This window comes from Portunus trituberculatus, chromosome 45 (genome assembly GCF_017591435.1).
Source record: "Portunus trituberculatus isolate SZX2019 chromosome 45, ASM1759143v1, whole genome shotgun sequence".
Classification (NCBI taxonomy): domain Eukaryota; kingdom Metazoa; phylum Arthropoda; class Malacostraca; order Decapoda; family Portunidae; genus Portunus; species Portunus trituberculatus.
The window spans coordinates 9,590,995-9,612,479 of NC_059299.1; the positions used below are offsets into that span (position 1 = coordinate 9,590,995).

At 41.9% G+C, this 21,485-nt stretch overlaps 1 protein-coding gene across 6 annotated transcripts in view; it reads right to left on the reverse strand.

Annotated features, from left to right (window-relative positions):
• Positions 1-21,485, reverse strand: part of LOC123519387 (proton channel OtopLc-like) — a 92,387-nt gene that overhangs the window by 44,629 nt on the left and 26,273 nt on the right. For 3 of the 6 annotated variants that reach the window (XM_045280661.1, XM_045280662.1, XM_045280663.1), the window contains exon 2: positions 6,465-6,530. The exons of 2 other annotated variants lie outside the window; for them this stretch is intronic. In XM_045280661.1, the coding sequence (XP_045136596.1) occupies positions 6,465-6,530 (66 nt within the window). Of the gene's footprint in view, positions 1-2,552; positions 4,832-6,464; positions 6,531-21,485 lie in introns of those variants that run through there. One more of the 6 variants, XM_045280659.1, reaches the window with a different exon arrangement.

Below are 21,485 nucleotides of genomic sequence, written 5' to 3' on the forward strand. Positions count from 1 at the left end.
TCTGAGAGACGGTGTGTGGTGTGACTGGTGTGTGCGTGTGAGTGTGGGGTGATGCGTGGTGCTATGGCCTATGGTGAGTGTGGTGTGTGGTGGTGTATGCTGTAGTGTGTGGTGTGTGACAACTACGAGAGCAAGTTTGCCTTCTACTACTACAAGCATCTCCCGCGGCTCTCACCAAACACCTTTTTTTAATATACATTTTTTTACCCCCTCGAGCATCACTAAGAGGAGTAAACATCCCAAGGGCGTGGCTGGCTGCACCCCAAAACGCCCGAGAAAAAGTGGACCCAAGGGAGAGACAGAGGAAAAAACTGCCAATCCCAGACTAAGTGGCGGGAGAGGAGGAGCCTTCGCCTTTACTGTCCTGTGTCTCTTTTTAGATACTGAAGACCATAAACCACCTAACTCGAAGGGGGCCAGCAGGTCTGTTGCCGTTTGGATGATAATTATGCCAGTATTTTTTAGGATGATAGACTTCAGCACTGTGGGTGGTAAGTGTGTGTGTGTGTGTGTGTGTGTGTGTGTGTGTGTGTGTGTGTGTGTGTGTGTGTGTGTGTGTGTGTGTGTGTGTGTGTGTGTGTGTCAGTCTTTTTCTCTGTTTTATTCTCCACAAGTTTGTCTGTCTGTCTGTCTTTTCGTCTGTTTGTCTGCCTCTTTGTTTTATCCATCTGTTTGTCTCCCTATTCTATTTTTTTGTCAGTGTGTGCGTTAGTTAATTTGTCTGCCTATTACTTTCAATTTCTATATTTTAATCTAAATCTGGTTATTCAAGTTCTCCATTCTTTAGTTTTTGTATCTATTTATATCTATTTTACTTTCACTTTCTCTCTGGCCATTCAATCTTTTATTTTTTGTCTATTCATCTGTATCTCTGTTTTTTATTCAATTAACGTCTTGTTATTTCAATTCTCTACGTTATAATATTCCTCCGTTTATCTACTTTACTTTCTACGTTGACTCATTATTCTCCACCTCATTGCCTATTCATTTTGTCCACTCTTTTGGTTACCTCTCCTTCCACTAAGCCACCGTCCATCTTAGCCACTGTCCACCTCCTTGAATCCTTCACTTAATTTTCTATCTCTTAACTCTCTAAAAACTCTCTCTATCCTACCTATTTTTTCTATCCACCACCGTCCGTCTCTGTCTCGTCCACCCAGCCACTGTCTACCTCATCCACTGTCCATTTTCTACTATCATTCGCATATTTCTTGCTATCTATCTTTATTTTACTGTTTATATACACCGTCTATTCTCTATTTATTCTATCCACCATCGTCTATCTCTGTCTCGTCCACTCAACCATTGTCTATCGTAGCCAGTGTCCAGTTCTCTGTGTCCTCCAAGTCAGCTGGCCAATTCTCTGTGTCCTCCATAATTATCTAATATCTCAGTGTGCAGATCACCGTTAGCTAAGAGGGAGGTGGGGCAGAGGGACGGAGGTGGGACGAGAGGGATGGCCGGTGGGACAGGAGGGGGCAGAGAGGTACCTGTGCTAACATTCTGATTTACTTGTTGTCTGTTAAACTGGTCTGTAAATAATATCAATTAAACGAGGCGAGGGAAAAAAATGAGACCTTCACAAGTGCCTCCACGTGGAAATAGTAATTTTAGTTTCTTCCTTATTTAAATCGAGGAATCAAAGGACGGTTCTCACGGCGCCGCGCTATTCGTGGACACCTTGCGCAAACAACTGACTGACGCCCCTTCCCCCCATCCCCAGCCTGCCGCTTCCAGTCCCACGCTGACTCCTTTGCGCAAATGCTCGATTGCTCATTTCCGCGCTGAGCCTCAGACAGAGATGTGTGTGTGTGTGTGTGTGTGTGTGTGTGTGTGTGTGTGTGTGTGTGTGTGTGTGTGTGTGTGTGTGTGTGTGTGTGTGTGTGTGTGTGTGTGTGTGTGTGTGTGTGCGTGCGTGCGTGCGTGCGTGTGTGTGTGTGTGTGTGTGTGTGTGTGTGTGCGTGTGTGTGTGAGCGCAGATAAAAGGGAAATGTTTTAGTGTATTTTCATCCATTCCTTGACCTTCAGCCGCCTTTCGCCAAGCACAAAGAGGACTGATATAAAAAGTGACGCACGGAAAGGATTCGTTACATTTGCGTCACGTCTTCGAATCTTCATTTCACTTTTCACCAGTTCCTCCTCAAAATATTTTCCTCAACCTTGTGAATCTTGTGGCTTATATATATTCCCATTTAGAAGAGGATTGGATCACTCTATTAAGTTTTACAAATTCTCTTAAAAAATATTGAGAGACCGCGTGTTTTATTTTATTTTCTTCCTTCCTTTTTTCTTATCAGTTTTTTTTTTTTTAACCGAAAGATCCCTTGCTTTTCTCTTATTTCTCCCCTTTTTCCCTTCCCTTATTTCGCTTTTGTCTATTAAAACACCTCTTTTTTTACATCAGACCCGTATTTTCCCCTCTTTTATTCCTTTCCTTGTACTCATTTCCCAACTTTCTCCCTAAAACAACCCCTTTTTTTCTATTTCCTTTAATTTCGCGCAACATGCAAATTCCAAGACACGCCCTCACACCCGCACGCCTTCATACTCACTGCCTGTGGTGTCGACGCGCCCATCTGAGCAGCGGAATGGGTGGTTTGGCAGCAGAGCACTTGAAGGTAAAGGCGGGAGAGGCCGGGGAGGCGGGCGTGACGCGTGGGGAGGCGGTGGGGGAGGTTGGGCGGGAGTGTGGGGTATGGAATTTACCATTAGCGCCTCTCTTCCCTGGTGAATGTTCCTCGTCTTCATCGTGTGTCTCAAAAATAGTGCCGAGGTGCGGGTAGTAGTGCTCCTCGTCGTCGCTTTCACTGTGGGCCGCGTGGTGGTGTTGCGGGTGGTTTGGATGGTGCTGGTGTGGATGGTTGTGGTGCTGATCCCTTCTGCAGGAACAAACATGCGGGTGGTGTCCTTCGCTGCAATGTGTTTGCGGAGAGGCTGCCGCGGGTGTGTGCTGCTTTGATGGTTCAGCAGGCGGGTTTCTTTCAGAGGTCTGTTCTTTCTTGTCTTTGGTATCCACACGGTTCTCAAGAGGTGGATAATGGTTGCTGTCATCTTTAGTGTGGTTTTTGATAAGTGGATATTGCTCAGTGGTTTGTTCGCCCTCGTCTCTGGTATCCACGCGGTTTGCAGGTGGATATACCGCAGTGGTTTGTTCGCTCTCGTCTCTGGTATCCACATGGTTCTCATGAAGTGGATATTGTTTGCTTTCATCTTTAGTGTGGTTTTCGACAAGTGGATATGCCTCAGTGGTTTGTTCGCTCTCGTCTCTGGTATCCACATGGTTTGCAGGTGGATATTGCTCGCTTTCGTCTCTAGTATCCACATGGCTCCCGACAGGTGGATGGCTAGCAGAGGTCTGGTAACTCTCGTCTCTTTTACCCACATGATTAGCGAGAAGTGGATAATGCTGGATCTCACTGGAAGTTTCGATAGGTGGATATTGTTCCCTCTCGTCTCTAGTATCCACATGATTTGAGACAGGCGGATATTGCTCGCTCTCGTTCCTAGTATCCACATGAATTGAGACAAGCGGATATTGTTTAGAGGTGGCGACAGGTGGATACTGTTCGCTTTCATCTCTAGTATCCACATGATTCAAGACAGGTGGATATTGGTCACCCTCGTCTCTAGTATCCACATGATTTGAGACAGATGGATATTGGTCAGAGGCCGCGACAGGTGGATATTGTTCGCTTTCATCTCTGGTACCCACATGATTCAAGACAGGTGGATATTGGTCACCCTCGTCACTAATATCCACATGATTCACTAAAGGTGGGTATTGTTCCTTTCTCTCATTTTCTCCCATGGTTTCGAAAGTTGGATGTTGTTTTCCGTCACAGCTAGAAGGATTGGAATATTCCTCTTTATCACCACTAGATGGGGTTGAATTCTCCTTATCACCACTAGATGGGGTTAAATTCTCTTTATCACCACTAGATGGGTTTGAATTCTCTTTATCACCACTAGATGGGGTTGAATTCTCCTTATCACCACTAGATGGGGTTGAATTCTCTTGATCACCACTAGATGGGGTTGAATTCTCTTGATCACCACTAGATGGAGCTGAATTTTCTTTATCACCACTAGATGGGGTTAAATGCTCTTTATCAGCACTGGATGGGGTTGAGCTCTCGTTATCACCACCAGATGAGGTTGGATGCTGCTCGTCACCACCGGAGGACGTTGAGTGTTGCTCTGTATCATCACTGGAATCTGTCACGCGTGGGTACTGCTCTTCCTCATCACTATGAAGGAATATCCCGAAGGACAGGTAGTCTTCCTCCCAGTCACTGACGGAGTCCACAGGGCAGCTGAGGGGCGGGTACTTTTCCTCCTCACCACACTGGTCACCACACTGGTCACCACTCATTCCACCACCGAAGTCAGGGAAAGACGGAAACTTCCAATCCTCACTAGGGCAGGTGGGAATCCGGGACAAATATTGGTCCTCACCACTAGGGGGCGCTGGACACTCCCCCCCTCCACCCCCCGAGTCCACCACATGCCCCGAGCACCGCCCCCCGTCGCCTCTTCGCAAGGGGGGCGTGAATCCCTGGAAATCTTGAAGTGCTACGTGCTGCATCGTGGCGAGCAGGGCAGCACACTCACCATTCACAATACAGTTCTCACCACAACACGCCACACGCGCCGCCGCTCACAAATACACTCGCTACGGCCCTCCCCTGTCTCTCTGTCCCTGTCTCTCTTTCTCTCTCCTTGCAGCAAACTCCCCCAACCGTGGCCTTTTTTACGCCCTGACGTCACCTTGCTTTGTTCCGGCGATCGCACAACACGGAACAGAGACGCGGGTATTAATGTATGTGTTTCGCTTATCACCACAGCCTTCGTGCTTGTGGGAATCTATAGTTTTGCAAGGATTCAGTGGCAGCATCTTCTTCTCCCGATCATTGGCTGCGTTTGGGCTCGGGTCCTCCAATCAGGTTCAAGCCTCTTGCGACACGGGCTCAAAGATGGGCGGGGGGGGAGTGTGACGCGGGGACGAGGAGGAGGGGAGAAAGAAAGAAAAAAAAAGGAGTGGGGAACGAGGGAAGAAACCTGCCGCTTAAGTAGATGATTAAAATATCGTAGGGGGTAAAAAACTAGGTTAGGGTTGGTTACCTGCTCAAACCAACTAACCTGGTATCCTTGCTGCTGTGGAGAGAGCAGGAGCGAGAGCAGGAGCGAGAGCAGAAGCGAGAGCAGAAGCGAGAGCGAGAGCGAGAGAGAGAGAGAGAGAGAGAGAGAGAGAGAGAGAGAGAGAGAGAGAGAGAGAGAGAGAGAGAGACAGACAGACAGACAGAAAGACAGACAGACAGACAGACAGACAGACATACACACACACAGACAGACAGACAGACAGACAAACAGACAGAGACAGACACACAGACAGAAACACAGAAACACATACAAAGAGACAGATACAGAACGAGGGAGATAAAACAGAGAGACAGACAAGCTACACAGAAAGAGAGGAAGCAGACAAGAGATACAAAGATACAAAGAGACAGAGTGAGAGAGTTAAGAGACAAACACAAATATACACAAAAAACTTGCCTTGCGCAGATAAAAACAAAAACTTCTAGTAACACTCATGCAAATTAAGTTAGGAACGAATTCTTGCTAGTTTCTATAAAGGTCATGCTCGTGGAAGACTAGTTACAAAATAGTCGTGGTAGTTTTGCTAGTAGTAGTGTAGTCATGCGTGTGAGTGTATTAGTGTGACAGTTCGCAGAGGTATTCATGCGGCACAAATACTAGGAAGTGAGACTATTGCGCATATGTATTCCACTATTCATGCTCGTGGAAGACTAGATACAAAATAGTCGTGGTGGTTTTGCTAGTAGTAGTGTAGCCATGCGTGTGAGTCTGTTAGTGTAGTAGGAAGTGAGACTATTGCGCATATATATTTCACTATTCCTTGCAAGTAAAACAGTAACGCATCTCACATTACTTATACTACTACAAAGGTCATGCTGGTAGTAATTATAGTAAGACAAGTCAATACTACTAAGTACAAAAAAATAAAAAATAAATTAGTTAAATGTTATGAGTGATTTTGCATTACCACCTGTTGGTCACTGCTAGAAACAAAAGCAGTGCTACCTTACTCATATAACCTTTTCTTTTCCTTTTTGTGTGAGTGAGGTCTGGCCAAGGGCTACAAAAAGGCAGACAAATAATAAAAGGTCCGCTGAGAGAGAGAGAGAGAGAGAGAGAGAGAGAGAGAGAGAGAGAGAGAGAGAGAGAGAGAGAGAGAGAGAGAGAGAGAGAGAGAGAGAGAGAGAGAGAGAGAACGGGATGAAAGAGGGGATAAATCGAATATTATTAAAAACATTAGTCAGATTAGTCACACATGCAAACATTACCACTCCTACACATTGACTGCCATCACTATACTATCACTGTAACACCTCACCACCACCACCACCACTTGGGTCATGCACGTGTCGCTTCTGGCTAACCTTTCGCTATTTCCCCAAGAAGAGGTATCGGCCCTTGCGTCCCCACCAATGCGGGGCGAGCGGCAGCTGGCGATGCGGGAAAGACAGAGAATGAGTTGAGGAGATACCGGCACACACACACACACACCCTTACATACTCCCTCTCTCTCTCTCTCTCTCTTTCTTTCCTTCCCGTCATGCAGAGAGTCACGGTGATGTTCAAATGATGTAATCCCTGTCGAGTCATGTGTCCAGGGTGGTGTTGGTGTAAGAATTGGGGTTTATGAAGGTGTTTGGGTATGAAGATTTGCGCTATTGACTATGAAAGGAATGGTGGGTCTTATTATGAAACAGGCTGGTAACTGGTGGTTGTGGTGGTGGTGGTGGTGGTGGTGGATGGGGGAAGGTTGTGTGTTACGTATTGTTTTGGAGTGCTTCATGTTGACGTGTTGTGTTGAGTGTTGGAGAATTCATGCACATATACAAATAAATAGTGCAATTGAATGAAATAAAGCAAAAAAAAAAAAAAAAAAAAAAAGAGAAAGACATAAGCAAATAAATAGAAGAATAAAGTTAAAATGATAGATACATGAGTGAAAAAAATAAACACCATGTCAATTCAAAACTAGATTAATAAAAGGAATAATTTAAATACAACTCTTTTTTTTCAACATTCCCTCTTTTTTAACACCACGTATGACATCAACACAAAAGAACACTAAGGAAAAAACTAAGAAGAAACCAGACAAGTACCAAGAAACACGAACGAACAAACGGAAAAATATCAAGCATACATAAACTCACTAAACTAGATCCTGTTTGAGAATAAGGATAGAAAAATGTACTTCCTACATAAAAAAAAAAAAAAAAAATCCAAACCAAAACGTTATTGTAGAGCTGCCAGTAAATAGACAAAAATTAAGCAAGCGATTAAGGAAAAATTAAACAGGAAAAATGTAGATGAGAGAGAGAGAGAGAGAGAGAGAGAGAGAGAGAGAGAGAGAGAGAGAGAGAGAGAGAGAGAGAGAGAGAGAGAGAATGTCACCACAAAACACGTAAAAAGGAAACCCATTGTCCTTCCCACTGACAATTTCGGGACAATGAAGTTATTCCCATGCAAGAAAAAGGAAGAAGAGGAAGAAATATGTCAAACCAGCCAAAATACAGCTAGGAAAATCACAAAAAGGCAGAGAATACACGAAAACACAAAAGAAGCACGTGATATGGCTCGGATTCCTCAACACAACATTGCAAACACACGCAACACACCTGAGGACAAACGTGTGAATGAAGATCGTGTCTAAATCCTATAACGGGTGAAGTGTACAGGGTTTGATTCTTTGTAGTGAAGTGTATGTAAGATCAAGAGTGTACTAGTCGTAAAGGAACGAGAGGAATGAAGGTCAAGAGTTGAATGAAAGGAATTAGAGTGTGTGAAAATTAAGAAAAAACTGTTTGGTTCTTTTAAATAAGGGATTACATGAGGAACACTTCCATATTACATTAGAAAAGACAAACTAAAATAAATAACAAAATAGAACACATACGGAAAATACTACTATTATAACAAAAACAAGAAAAACAAGACCATATTTCTCTTAACATGATAATTTTAAGTGAGGAAAACAAATGATAAACACAAATTAAATAAAAAAGAGAAAAGATACGACTAATATAGCAAACACACACACACACACACACACACACACACACACACACTATTTCTCAGAGGTTGATTCTTTTAAGTAAGGAATACAAACGAGAAAACCAAATTACCTTAAAAATAAAAAAAATATAAGGAAAATGTCGCTTCTATAACAAAAACACGACAAAGACGATATTCCTCAGGGCGAGAGAGAGAGAGAGAGAGAGTCTACGTGTGCGTGTGCGTGTGCGTGTGCGTGTGTGTGTGTGTGTGTGTGTGTGTGTGTGTGTGTGTGTGCGAGAGTCAGGAAAACCCCAAAATGGCTGCAAGAGGAACAAAGCACTGGATCTCTTTTGTCTCCCTAGGGTGTCTGTACAAGAGTCACACCAACCTGGAAAAATATGTGAGCAAAAACACGTCCTGTTCTCAAAATGCAAAGTTCATTCTCGCCAGGTGTGTGTGTGTGTGTGTGTGTGTGTGTGTGTGTGTGGAGGGGAGGGTGGCGGGGGCGGGGAGATGGAGGTCAGGGGTGTGTGGGTGGGTGGATGAAACAGGTAAAGGAGGAAGAGGCGTAATGTGAGGAACAGGTGACTAATTGGTGAATAATACAAGGTGAGTGGGCAGGCTTACTCATGCTATAGACCACACGATGAACAGTTAGCATTTCTTAGTAGTGATTGCGGTAGTGGTAGAAGTAGGCACCATTCACAACTTCACCGTAATCTTAGTAGCAGCAGCAGCAGCAGCAGCAGCAGCAGCAGCAGCAGCAGCAGCAGCAGTGCAGCAGCAGCAGCAGCAGCAGCAGCAGCAGCAGCAGCAGCAGCAGCAGCAGCAGCAGCAGCAGCAGCAGCAGCAGCAGGTGGTGCAGCAGTGGTGGTAGCAGCAGTGGTGGTGGTGGTGGTGCAGCAGCAGTGGCAGGTGGTGGCAGTGGCAGTGGTGCAGCAGCAGCAGCAGTGGTGGTGGTGGTGGTGGCAGCAGCAGCGGTGGCAGCAGCAGCAGCAGCAGCAGCAGCAGCAGCAGCAGCAGCAGCAGCAACAGCAGCAGCAGCAGTGCAGCAGCAGCAGCAGCAGCAGGTGCAGCAGCACAGCAGCAGCAGTGCAGTGGCAGCAGCAGCAGCACCAGCAGCAGCAGCAGCAGCAGCAGCAGCAGTAGCAGTAGCAGCAGTAGTAGTAGTAGTAGTAGCAGCAGTAGTAGCAGCAGCAGTAGCAGCAGTAGTAGTAGTAGTAGTAGTAGTAGTAGTAGTAGTAGTAGTAGTAGTAATAGTAGCAGTAGTAGTAGCAGCAGACTTGAAATCGCAGTCACACGTGCAACACAAAGGCTGCCCCGTGAAGACACAGCTTCCTATCACACTCAAGGTCACCAGTCTTGTATGTCTTAATAGCCACTCACCGCTGTCACCACCTGCTCCACACCCTACCCCTTCCCCTTTCTCCCTTCCCCCTTACCCCTTACCCCTTCCCCATCCTCCTCATCCTTCTCCTCCTGTTTCTTCTTCCCTATTATACTTTTTCTTCATATTTCTTTTCCTTTTTTCTTTCTTTCAGTTTTATGTTCCTCCTCTTTCTCCTCTTGTTTTTTCTTTACCTTCTTTTTTCCCTATTTTCTTTTTAATTATTGTTATTCTGTCCTTTTTTTGTTTCTTCTACCCTATTATCATTTTTTTTTTTCATTTTTGTCCTCCTCCTCCTTCCTCCTCCTCCTTCCCGTCCTGCACTTCCGTCTTCTTCGCTGTCCTCTATATAATTTCGTGCACAAATTTACAGTAACCTCACGACTTTGTTCTGCGTCACCAGTCTGACCTCACCACTGTAGGTCACGAGGTCAGTCGAGGGTGGTGCTGGTGCTGGTGCTGGTGTTGTTGTTGTTGTTTTGAGTGGTGCTGTTATTCTTGCTATGAATTCTATTGTTGCTATTTTTACTACTGTTATTATTACTACTACTACTACTACTACTACTATCAATACTGCTACTGTTACTAGTCTAATCAATCTCCTCCTTCTCTTTCATTTCGCCTTTCTGCTACTACAATTACAAATACTACCACTACCAAACTCACCACCACCACCACCACTGCCACTACAACAACAACAACAACAACAACAACAACACAAACACAATTAAAAAAAGAAATAGGCGTTTTGAAATGACTTCCTTCAACACCGATTCATCCCCCTACCCCTCACACACACACACACACACACACACACGAGCTTCTCATCCTCCTACACACTTTTCTCAACTTTGCGGCAAAAACAAGTAATGACAAGTATAGAATCAAGATAGAACGTCCTTTCCTGGCCTTGGCGATTGCTTGGGTTACGTAACAAAGGCAGGGAGGGAGAGAGGGAGAGGGGGAGGAGAGAAAGAGAAGGAGAGAGAGGAGAGAAGAGGAAAGGATGAACGAATGAGAGAGAGAGAGAGAGAAAGAGAGAGAGAGAGAGAGAGAGAGAGAGAGAGAGAGAGAGAGAGAGAGAGAGAGAGAGAGAGAGAGAGAGAGAGAGAGAGAGAGAGAGAGAGAACCAGTCCATCTCACGTGTACAGAGAAGAGATGTTACCATGACGACAAGATCAAAACCGGACTGAATATATTTTTTTACCACAAAATAAAAATATAGAACCAGAGAGAGAGAGAGAGAGAGAGAGAGAGAGAGAGAGAGAGAGAGAGAGAGAGAGAGAGAGAGAGAGAATTGAGCCTACCAAGAGAGAGGGAGGGGGAGAGAGAGGGAGGGGGAGAGTTGAAGGCAAACAGGGGTAACTTAATTTGTGGAAGGGAGGGAGGAGGGGAGGGGAGGGGGAGGAGGAGGGCAGGATGCAGTTCAAGGACGTAGGATATTAATTTGTTAGTGTAGGACTTCGGAAGGATGAGAAGAAAAAAAATATAGAGAAAATAAACGCAAAATAGACTTAATTCCAGAGAGAGAGAGAGAGAGAGAGAGAGAGAGAGAGAGAGAGAGAGAGAGAGAGAGAGAGAGAGAGAGAGAAATTATACAAACTCGTTGACCTTTCAAAGACACGTGATGAGCCATAGAAAACGGGATATGGCTGCTTAAATTATGGAATACTCAACTAAACCTAATCTATTCTAAGCGAGGTGTTGCTAAGTCATTACCTGGAAACAAACAACAGGTAGGGGAGGAGGGAACGAGGAGAGACCAAGAAGGAATAAAGAGGGACAGAATGAGGGAAAGGATGAAAAAGACAAAAGGAAACAGATAATGAAAGAAGAAATTAGGAAAAGGAAACAGGAAACAAGGAGAGACAAATGAGGAATAAAGAGGAAGAATAAGGAAAGGAAGGAAAAGGCAAAAGGAAGTAAAGAGAATGAAGGAAGATATTAAGAATGAGAAAGGAAAGGAAGGAAAATAAAAAAAAAGTAAAAATGGGAAGAAATAAGGGAGTAGAAAAGGGAGAAATAAAGAAAGAGGTAAGGAAAAAGAGAACAAGAAGAAAGAAAGAAAGAATAAAGAGGAAAAGAATGAAAAGAAGGAAGGAAAATACAAAAGAAAACAAAGATAATGAAGGAAAGAATAAGGAGAAAGAGCGAGAATGGAAGAAAAGAAGAAGGAAAATAAAGAAGATATGTGAATAATGAACGGATAAGGAGAAAAAGAAACAAAAGGAATAAGAAGGAGAGAAATAAAGAAAGAGAAAACGAAGAGAGAAACGAAGAGAGAGAGAAAGAAGAAATAATGAAGTAAAAAATGAGGAGAAGGAAGAAAATGCAAAAAAGGAAACAAGTATAATGGAGGAAGAAATGAGAGATAGACCGAGAAAGGAAGGAAGAAGAAAGAAAATAAAGAAAACAAGTGAATAATGAAAGAATAAGGCGAAAGAAAGATAAAATAAGTAAAAGAAAGAATAAATAGAGAAAGGAATAAGGGAAATGGAGAAAAAATGGATAAAACTGCAGAAATAACGAAGGGAATGAAGAAAATGGAAGGAAAAGGCAAAGGAAATACTTAATTATCCCCTCGCCATCATCATCATCATCATTATCTCATTAACTTGTCTCGCCCTTGTTATCATCTTCATTTCCTCATTAATCTGTTCCCGTCTCACCTCTCTCCTCTTCCTTATTTATCACCTCCTTTCATTCTCCTCCTCCCCATCTTATTTATTCCTCCTCCTTTGTCTCTTTATTATTCTATTAACTCTTTCACTCCTCTTCATCTCCCTGTTTCGTTAATTAATCACTTTTATCTCCCTCTCCTTCTTTTCCTCTTCGTCTCCTTTTCATTCGTTATTTCTCTCTATTTCGTTCTTCTCCTTTGTTCTGGTTCCATTCCTTCGTTCAGTAATTATTCGAATATTCCACTGGTTCTTTTCCTCTCCCAGCTTCTCTCCCAGCCTCTCTCAGCCTCTCCCAGCCTGTCATCTTCTTTTTCATCTACATCTTAACATCATCTCTCTGTTCACCGTATCTCCTTGTCCTTTTTTTTTCTTCCCTATCTCCTTTGTTCGCTCTCTTTCTTCTCCTTCCTTCCTTTCATTTCTCTTTTCTCTCTCGTTTATCATTTATATTTTCACTTCTTTCTCCTTAACTCTGTTCTCTCTCGCCTTTATTCATATTTTCACTGTTTATATCTTTCTCTTTTAATCCTTTTGTTTTATCCTGATTATTTTTGTCATCTGTCTAGTTGTTAATGTATCTCTAGTTTAATTAAGAATGCTTTTTTAATCCCTTCAGTACCATGACATATTTTCACATTCATTTCGCTTACCGTATGGCGATTTTACACAGCTTCAGAAACTCATGTGGGAGATTAAGATAGTGAAGACTCTGGCCATTAATCTTCTCTCCTCCATAGATTTTTCCTAATCTCAATAAAATGGTCTAATCGTACACAAGTCTCAAGGTAAAAATGCGTCCCGGTATTGAAGGGTTGATATGATAGAAGCAGACGGTGATGAGGTTGTTGGTGGAGAGATAATAGGCAAGTCAATAGGGAGGTTTTAGGAGGTTAGGTAAGTTTATGGAAGGGCATGACGGATGGAAACAGGTTGGCATGTTTGTTTGAAGGACCGCCACGTGCAGGGGTGATAACTTCCTGTAGCTTCTCTTATGTTCCATGTTCTCTTGTTCTTTCTCCTTTTTACTTTTGATTTCTTTTTTTTACTCTTTTATCCTTTATTTATCGCCCATTTTTTTTCTTTCTTATTCTATTTTATTTCATTACGTATTTTGCCATCAATACTGTCTAGTTCAACATTCATTCTTCTTCCTTTACTTAATTTACAACTTCTCTTCACTTATTTCTCACCAATACACATGAACAATTAACTATCTCTTCCCTAACATTTACTTCTCTTCCTCTAATTCACTTTCAACCCCTCCTCCTCTTCCCCTTCGTTCTCTTCCTCTTCCACCATGTCCCCTTCCTCTATCTAACCGCCAGTCATCACCGCCGGCCGTCACCTTCCCTCCCTCACCGCTACACAACCCGTACCGCCTCCTCTAAACACAAACAGGTCGCTTACATAACTAAAACCGGATTTATGAGGGCCAGTCAGCCTCGGGTCACCTTGTATGCGAGTCTATAGGTTGGAATGTGGCCAAACACTATGGATTATGAAGGGGACAAAGTAAAGGGTTCAATTTTAGGGTTTTCTTAGTTTTTTTTTTTGTAATGGTGATGTGTGTGTGTGTGTGTGTGTGTGTGTGTGTGTGTGTGTGTGTGTGTGTGTGTGTGTGTGTGTGTGTGTGTGTGTTTTGTGAGGCTTCCTTATGTAAAAGAAAATAAGTAAATAAAAGTAAGGAAGATGGTTGTTGTTGCTGTTGTTGTTGTTATTATTATTATTATTATTATTATTATTATTATTATTATTATTATCATCATTATTCGTGTATTTGTGTGTGTGTTTTAGTATGTAAATTGACAAGTCAGTCTTTTCTTATGTAAAAACAGAATGAAAAAAAGAGATTTACTTTATTTTATCTTATTTATCTTTTTTTCACACGTAAGGCTTTGTTTAAGGTCTTATAAGCAGGTTTTTCTATACAATTTGTTAAGTTCACCGCTGGCCTCCTTCACTGGAGAATCGTGTCCTGTGATTTATGTAAAGAGCCACAGACAATTTTCTGAACATTTTTTTTTTCAAGGAGAGTAATGTAAGTAAAGAACAAGTCAGAACACAAGAACACAAAGGAACCTGCAAGAGATCATCAGGTCAACACGTATGTAAAAAAAAAAAAAATGCCTACTTATTTCCACTATCATTCCAATCCATAAATTAATCTAATCTTCATGTAAAGTTTCCTTATGATTAGGTACTAAAAACGTGATTACTGAGTCTAATCCAGTTAACTACACCTATATTTTTCACCTGTCTTCATTCGTAAACCTAATCTCGTAAAGCTCCTTAATGACTCGGCACTAACAACCAGATTACTGAGTTTATTCCCTCCACCTGCCACAAGTACTAAGGGCCTTTACACTGAAACACTTCCTCCACTACATTAAAAAAGCTCTAGTTGAAGTTACACTGTTTTTAACCCCTTCAGTACTAGGACGCATTCTTACCTTGAGTTTCGGTACGATTAGACGATTTTATTTACATTAAGAAGGGTTTATGGAGGTCAGAAGATAAATGGCCACAGTTTTCACTATTTCAACCTCCACTCAAGTTTCTGAAGCTGTATTAAATCACCAAATAGTAAGCAGAATGAATATGAAAATGCCTCAAAGCACTCAATGGATTAAAGGTGTTTTTTTTACGATTCTTGTGACAGATTAACTGAGAAACACTCTTGGGAACATGGTTAATCATCTCTGTGGCCTTTGAAAATAGTTGTGGTGAGCGTGCAAAGCGTTTATAAACATGAGTATAAGTCTTATTTACTTACTAGTATTGGGAAATTAAAGCCGTGACTGATGATATTCTCAATAAATGCTGAACTTTACCTTCACTAGCGAAACAGTGTCACCGGGAATCAATAACACCAAAAATTGCATAAATCACAAGATTAAATAAGGTTAAGAGTTCAAATTTTCTACCGTTCGCCGCCACCAGAGGGAATACAGATGACGCTTCTCTTCCTGCCTCGGTGCAACATGACAGAGGCGAGGCACACGTGAGGAGAATAGAGGCTGGCGAAGGTCAATGCGGGGGAAGGTTGAGCGGAAGGAACGAGACAAGGTAAGCGTTCTTCTGGCACAGGATGTACATTAGCGAAGGGGAAAAAATGAAATTGAAACTGATTAACAAGAAAAAGTGAACTATTCAAAATATTTCCATTAACAGCGGAACATGGCAACGTAAGGGCAAAGTGAGAAAAAAATACGAAGCTATAAGAAAAATAGGAGTAATTAACAAGAAAAGAGAGTGATTTTAATTATTTCTTATTAGCGGGGAAGAGAAAAACGTAAGAAAAAATTATATAAGATGGAAAAAGACAAAATTTAAAATGATTAACAGGAAAAAATGGCCCATTCAGAGAGAGAGAGAGAGAGAGAGAGAGATAAGTCAAATAGAACTAAAAGAACCAAATTGACAGTGAAAGTAACATAAGAATTCAACACTCCACAATTGTTATAACGAAAAGACCACGTTCCTTCCAACAGAACAAGAACATGAATGATATGAGGCTGTAATTTCTTCTATCTTATTTTTCTTTCTTCTTTTCTTTTTTCTTTTCTTTTTTTCTTTTTTCCATCTGGTCATTCATACACGTACTCTCACATTTAGCAAGACAACTGACTAACTGACACACTCTCTCACTCTCTCACTCTCTCATTTTGTCACTCACTCACTTTCCTTTCGACTCCTGAGCGGAAGGAAGAAAGAGAAAATAAAAGACAGAAGTAAAAGAAATATAAATCAAAGCAAAAGAGAGAAAAGAGAGAAGAGATATAGAAGGAAAAGAGAAAATGAAATGAGAGAGAAAAATAAAGAAAAACAAAGAGGAAAAGCAAAGAAAATAAATCAAACCAAGGAAAAATATAGAAAAATAATAAAGAAAAGAGAGAGAGAGAAAAAAAGGAAAGGAAAAAAGGAGAACCACAAAAATACAAGAAAAAAGAATAAACGAAGATTTAAAGAGAACAACAACAACAACAACAAATAATAATAACAACAACAATAATAATAATAATAATAATAATAATAATAGTAATAAAACACACACAAGATCCCGGAAACAATCGGTTACGTAAAAATGAAACACGATAACGGAAGAAACGCGAGGTTGTGAAGGTGAAATAGTCCGGTTATGAAGGCCTGGATGTCTGCTGCGTTATATAGTAGGCCTAGTGGTGGTGGTGGTGGTGGTGGTGGTGGTGGTGGTGGTGGTGGTGGTGGCGGAGGAGGCAGATAGGGTGACCACTAATTTATCTACGTTTTCTTGAGAACTTAAAGAAAATGTGAAGGAAGAGAGATTGATGGAAAAGAAGGAAACGAACAAGGTGAGAAGAAGAAGAAGAAGAAGAAGAAGAAGAAGAAGAAGAAGAAGAGAAGAGAAGAAGAAGAAAGAGAAGAAGAAGAAGAAGAAAGGGAAGAAGAAGAAGAAAGAGAAGAAGAGAAGAAGAAAGAGAAGAAGAAGAAAGAGAAGAAGAAGAAGAAGAAAGGGAAGAAGAAGAAGAAAGAGAAGAAGAAGAAGAAGAAAAGAGAAGAAGAAGAAGAAAAGAAGAAGAAGAAGAGAAGAAGAAGAAGAAGAAGAAAGAAGAAGAAGAAGAAGAAGAAGAAAGAGAAGAAGAAGAAGAAGAAGAAAGAGAAGAAGAAGAAGAAGAAGAAGAAGAAGAAGAAGAAGAGAAGAAGAAGAAGAAAGAGAAGAAGAAAGAGAAGAAGAAGAAGAAAGAGAAGAAGAAGAAGAAAGAAGAAGAGAGAAGAAGAAGAAGAAAGAAGAAGAAGAAGAAGAGAAGAAGAAGAAGAAGAAGAAGAGAGAAGAAGAAGAAGAAGAAGAAAGAGAAGAAGAAGAAAAGAAGAAGAAGAAAGAGAAGAAGAAGAAGAAAGAGAAGAAGAAGAAGAAAGAGAAGAAGAAGAAGAAGAAGAAGAAGAAGAAGAAAAGAAGAAGAAGAAGAGAAGAAGAAGAAGAAGAAGAAGAAGAAGAAGAAGAAGAAGAAAGAAGAAGAAGAAGAAAAGAAGAAGAAGAAGAAGAAGAAGAGAAGAAGAAGAAGAAGAAGAAGAAGAAAGAAGAAGAAGAAGAAGAAGAAAGAGAAGAAGAAGAAGAAAGAGAAGAAGAAGAAAGAGAAGAAGAAAGAGAAGAAGAAGAAGAAAAGAAGAAGAAGAAGAAGAAGAAGAAGAAGAAGAAGAAGACGAAGACGAAGACGAAGACGAAGAAGAAGAAGAAGAAAGAAAAGAAAAGAAAAAGAAGCACAAGAACAAAACAAGAACAAGAAAAAAAAAAGAAGAAGAAGAAGAAGAAGAAGAAGAAGAAGAAGAAGAAGAAGAAGAAGAAGAAGAAGAAGTAAAAAGTAGAAGTAGAAAAGTAGAAAGTGAACCAGACAGTGACGAAATGACCGAGAGAGAGAGAGAGAGAGAGAGAGAGAGAGAGAGAGAGAGAGAGAGAGAGAGAGAGAGAGAGAGACGTGGATGAAATAACATAACAAAAAACTTCCATGAAAAAAAAAATGTGTGTGTGTGTGTGTGTGTGTGTGTGTGTGTGTGTGTGTGTGTGTGTGTGTGTGTGTGTCGTACGAGTCTTCTCCAGGCCCAGGGTGGACGCCACGACCCCACGACCACACCCTGCTGCAAAAACTGGTGTGGTAGGACTGGCTTGCCCTCTACCACCACCACCACCATCCTCACCACCACTCACCACCACCACCACCACCGCCGCCACCCTTCACTATCAACACCACTTCACCACTACAGTCCCGGATGTCACCATCACCACCACCACCATCTCCATCATTACCACCATCACCACCATCATCATCACCATCCTCTCTATCAACACCACAACTTTAGTATTCTCATCACCAAACTTTCCTTAGTCAAGCTGTCACCATCATCACTCTACTCACCAAACACGGTCATAACGAGATATCTACACACACACACACACACACACACACACACACACACACACACACACACACACACACACACACACACACACACACACACACACACACACACACACACACACACACACACACACACACACACACACACACACACACACACACACACACACACACACACACACACACACACACACACACACACAAGTGAAAAGGTCAGAAGTTTACGCACAAGATTGATGTGAAATAATGTACACAAACTCTCTCTCTCTCTCTCTCTCTCTCTCTCTCTCTCTCTCTCTCTCTCTCTCTCTCCTTAAAATCACTAGCTAATCTGTCGTTGCGTAATGGCTGGAAGTAAAGAGGCGATCAGTATGCTCGTTTGCTTTTCACAAGAAGGAAGATAAGGGAAGCTGTAGGAAGCCATCTGGCCCACACGTGACGCCCTACACACACACACACACACACACACACACACACACACACACACACACACACACACACACACACACACTTTATCACTATTAAGGTAAGACACTTTGATAAACTCACACGTCTGTTCTTCACTTTAATCTCCATCTCTCTCTCTCTCTCTCTCTCTCTCTCTCTCTCTCTCTCTCTCTTTCTGGGCCAGCAAGCACTTTCCCAGTCAGAACACGGCTGTACACATCATTACCGCCACATTATCAGCACTTTACACCAACACCAGTAACTCACTCTGACGCACACCTATTTGTCACTCTCACTCTCACTCTCTCAGGGTTAATTAAAAGTGAGATCTGAATAATTACAAGAAGAAATAATTTGAGTTACAACCATAAATATTGTCTTCAGACGCATCCACCACCATTACTACCATCACCATCACTACCACTACACTCTCCCGTGCTATATCTCACTATGCCCTGCCTGAGTCACCATTAGTATGTCACTGTACTGCCTCATCATCGTATTAGCGTGTTGTGTGGTGAGCGGAAACGTCTTATTTGCATCATCCAAGGGTTTGAAATTTGAATATTGATTGTGAGGTTGTATATGATGTAAAATGTTTCTTTGTAAAGTTTATTAGTTTGTTTACACGTGTATGAAGATGATTGAGTGTAGTAATATGAATGAATAATTAAATAAAGTGATTAAGAAGAGGGCTAATTAAATATGCAGTGCCACACACACACACACACACACACACACACACACACACACACACACACACACACCATGACTCTCAAATTCGCTATAATCTCTCAAAAAACACCTCAATCTATGCTCAGTCTGGTGACAATCATTGCATAAGCAGGTAAACAGGTAGGCAGGTACAAAGGACAGGTGTGACACGCAGACACATCATCTTTGACCTAACTGCGCAGAAAACACGACCAGGCAAGGGAGAGCACAAGAACTTCAGGCTTACACGTTGCAGTCTCTTTATAAAGCATGCCTATTTCAACTTCTCATCCTCATACATTTTTCTTTTCTAGTTTTTATGGTTGTATTGATGAAAAAGTAGTTTGTATGTAGTTAATGCTTAAGAGAGACAGGCAACAAGTTTTTATTCAAGAGACACATGGAGAAAGAAAGAGAGACATAAAACAGTATTAGAGAAATGTAATACTAATAAAAATCCAAAGAGAAAATTGAGAAAGTGATGATAATGAGATATGGATAGTGATAATAGTGATGATAGTGATGATAGTGAAGGTAGCAGTGATTGTAATAGTAAAGTAGTAATAGTAATGTAATAGTGAAAGGTACTGATGATGGTGACAGTGATGGTGATAGTGATAGTGACAGAGGTGGTGATAGTGAGGCTGCCAATACCACTATCGCACTATTTTCCCCCATGTGGTGCAGGATCCGTCTCTCGGGAAAGGTCGGAGGTGTGTGTGTGTGTGTGTGTGTGTGTGTGTGTGTGTCGACATCTCGCACCTGGACTGAGCAGGATGTTTATGCATGTGCGTATATGCATGTGTTTGTCTACGTACTTCCGCTAACACACACACACACACACACACACACACACACACACACACACACACACACACACACACACACACACACACACACACACACACACACACACACACAATAACTAAAAGAACCGTGAAATTGCACATTGTTATCTTCTAAAGCTCACCACCACCACCACCACCACCACCACCACAACCTGTCAGGGCAAAAATACAATTCCTTTCAATCCTCTGCTACTTTTGGCTTCTGTCGGGAATTCCGGAGCGTAACACAGAGCGAGAACCGGCGGGAACTGGCGTCCGTGAGTAAGCAAGTGTGGCGGAGCGTGTGAATACTCTAGCGACAATTTGCGAGTAATGAGGAAGATTCAGAAGTAAAAGAGGCTGTTAAGAGGCCAGTCGTGATAACAGTCAGGGATGTAGGGTTAAAAAAAGTGACGCTGATGTCTGAAGTATGGTTAAAAAAAAGGGACGCTGTTTGAAGTGACTGATATAGTAGAAAAATAAAGACTTAAGGAATATTTAGAGGGATAGAGAGGTAGTTTAGAGTGTAATAATGATTAGAAGTGATTAAGAAAAGGACACTGTGATTTGAAATGATTGAGATGTGAAAGGAAAAAAAGACTTAAGGGGTATTTAGAGAATTAAAAAGGCTAAGAAGAAGAGTCTATTAGTGATAAGATAAAGTAAAATAATGGTTAAGAAAGTGATTATATAGTTTGAAGTTAGAGAAAAAGTAGCCTTAGGGAATATCTAAAGAACGAACGACGTTGCAAAGAGGCAATTAATGATAGAGACAGGAACATATGGTAAGGAAAAGGACTTAGTGTTTTGAAGCTGACTGATAAATGACTTTTCTTTACTAAAACAAGGAGTTAACAAAATCTATCAGACATTCAAGAGAGTGTAGAAACGAAGGAAAGAAGAAAAGATGCAGTATAAAATAGACATCTTGATTTAAAACTGTAGGATAAATTGTCGTTTTCTTCCTTTATTTGTATATACACAATAATAGAAAAATAATGGATAAAATAGATATCAGAGAGAGAGAGAGAGAGAGAGAGAGAGAGAGAGAGAGAGAGAGAGAGAGAGAGAGAGAGAGAGAGAGAGAGAGAGAGAGAGATAATGATGCAGCCTACTGTAGAGGTGGAGGGCAGGGCGTGGTCGAGAGGGAGGGAGAGAGAAGGGAGAAGTGGGAGAGGGAGAGAAAGAGGGGGGGGGGGGGCGAAGGTTAAACAAGGAGGTCAGGTAGGATAGAGAGAGCAGCTGGAGGTAGGGAGGAAGGGGGACAGGAAGAGGAGGAAGAGGAGGAGGAGGAGGAGGAGGAGGAGGAGGAGGAGGAGGAGGAAGGTGATTCTTGATGTCCTCACTCCCTTGCAGAAAAAAATGAGAGAGAGAGAGAGAGAGAGAGAGAGAGAGAGAGAGAGAGAGAGAGAGAGAGAGAGAGAGAGAGAGAGAATTATGTTAC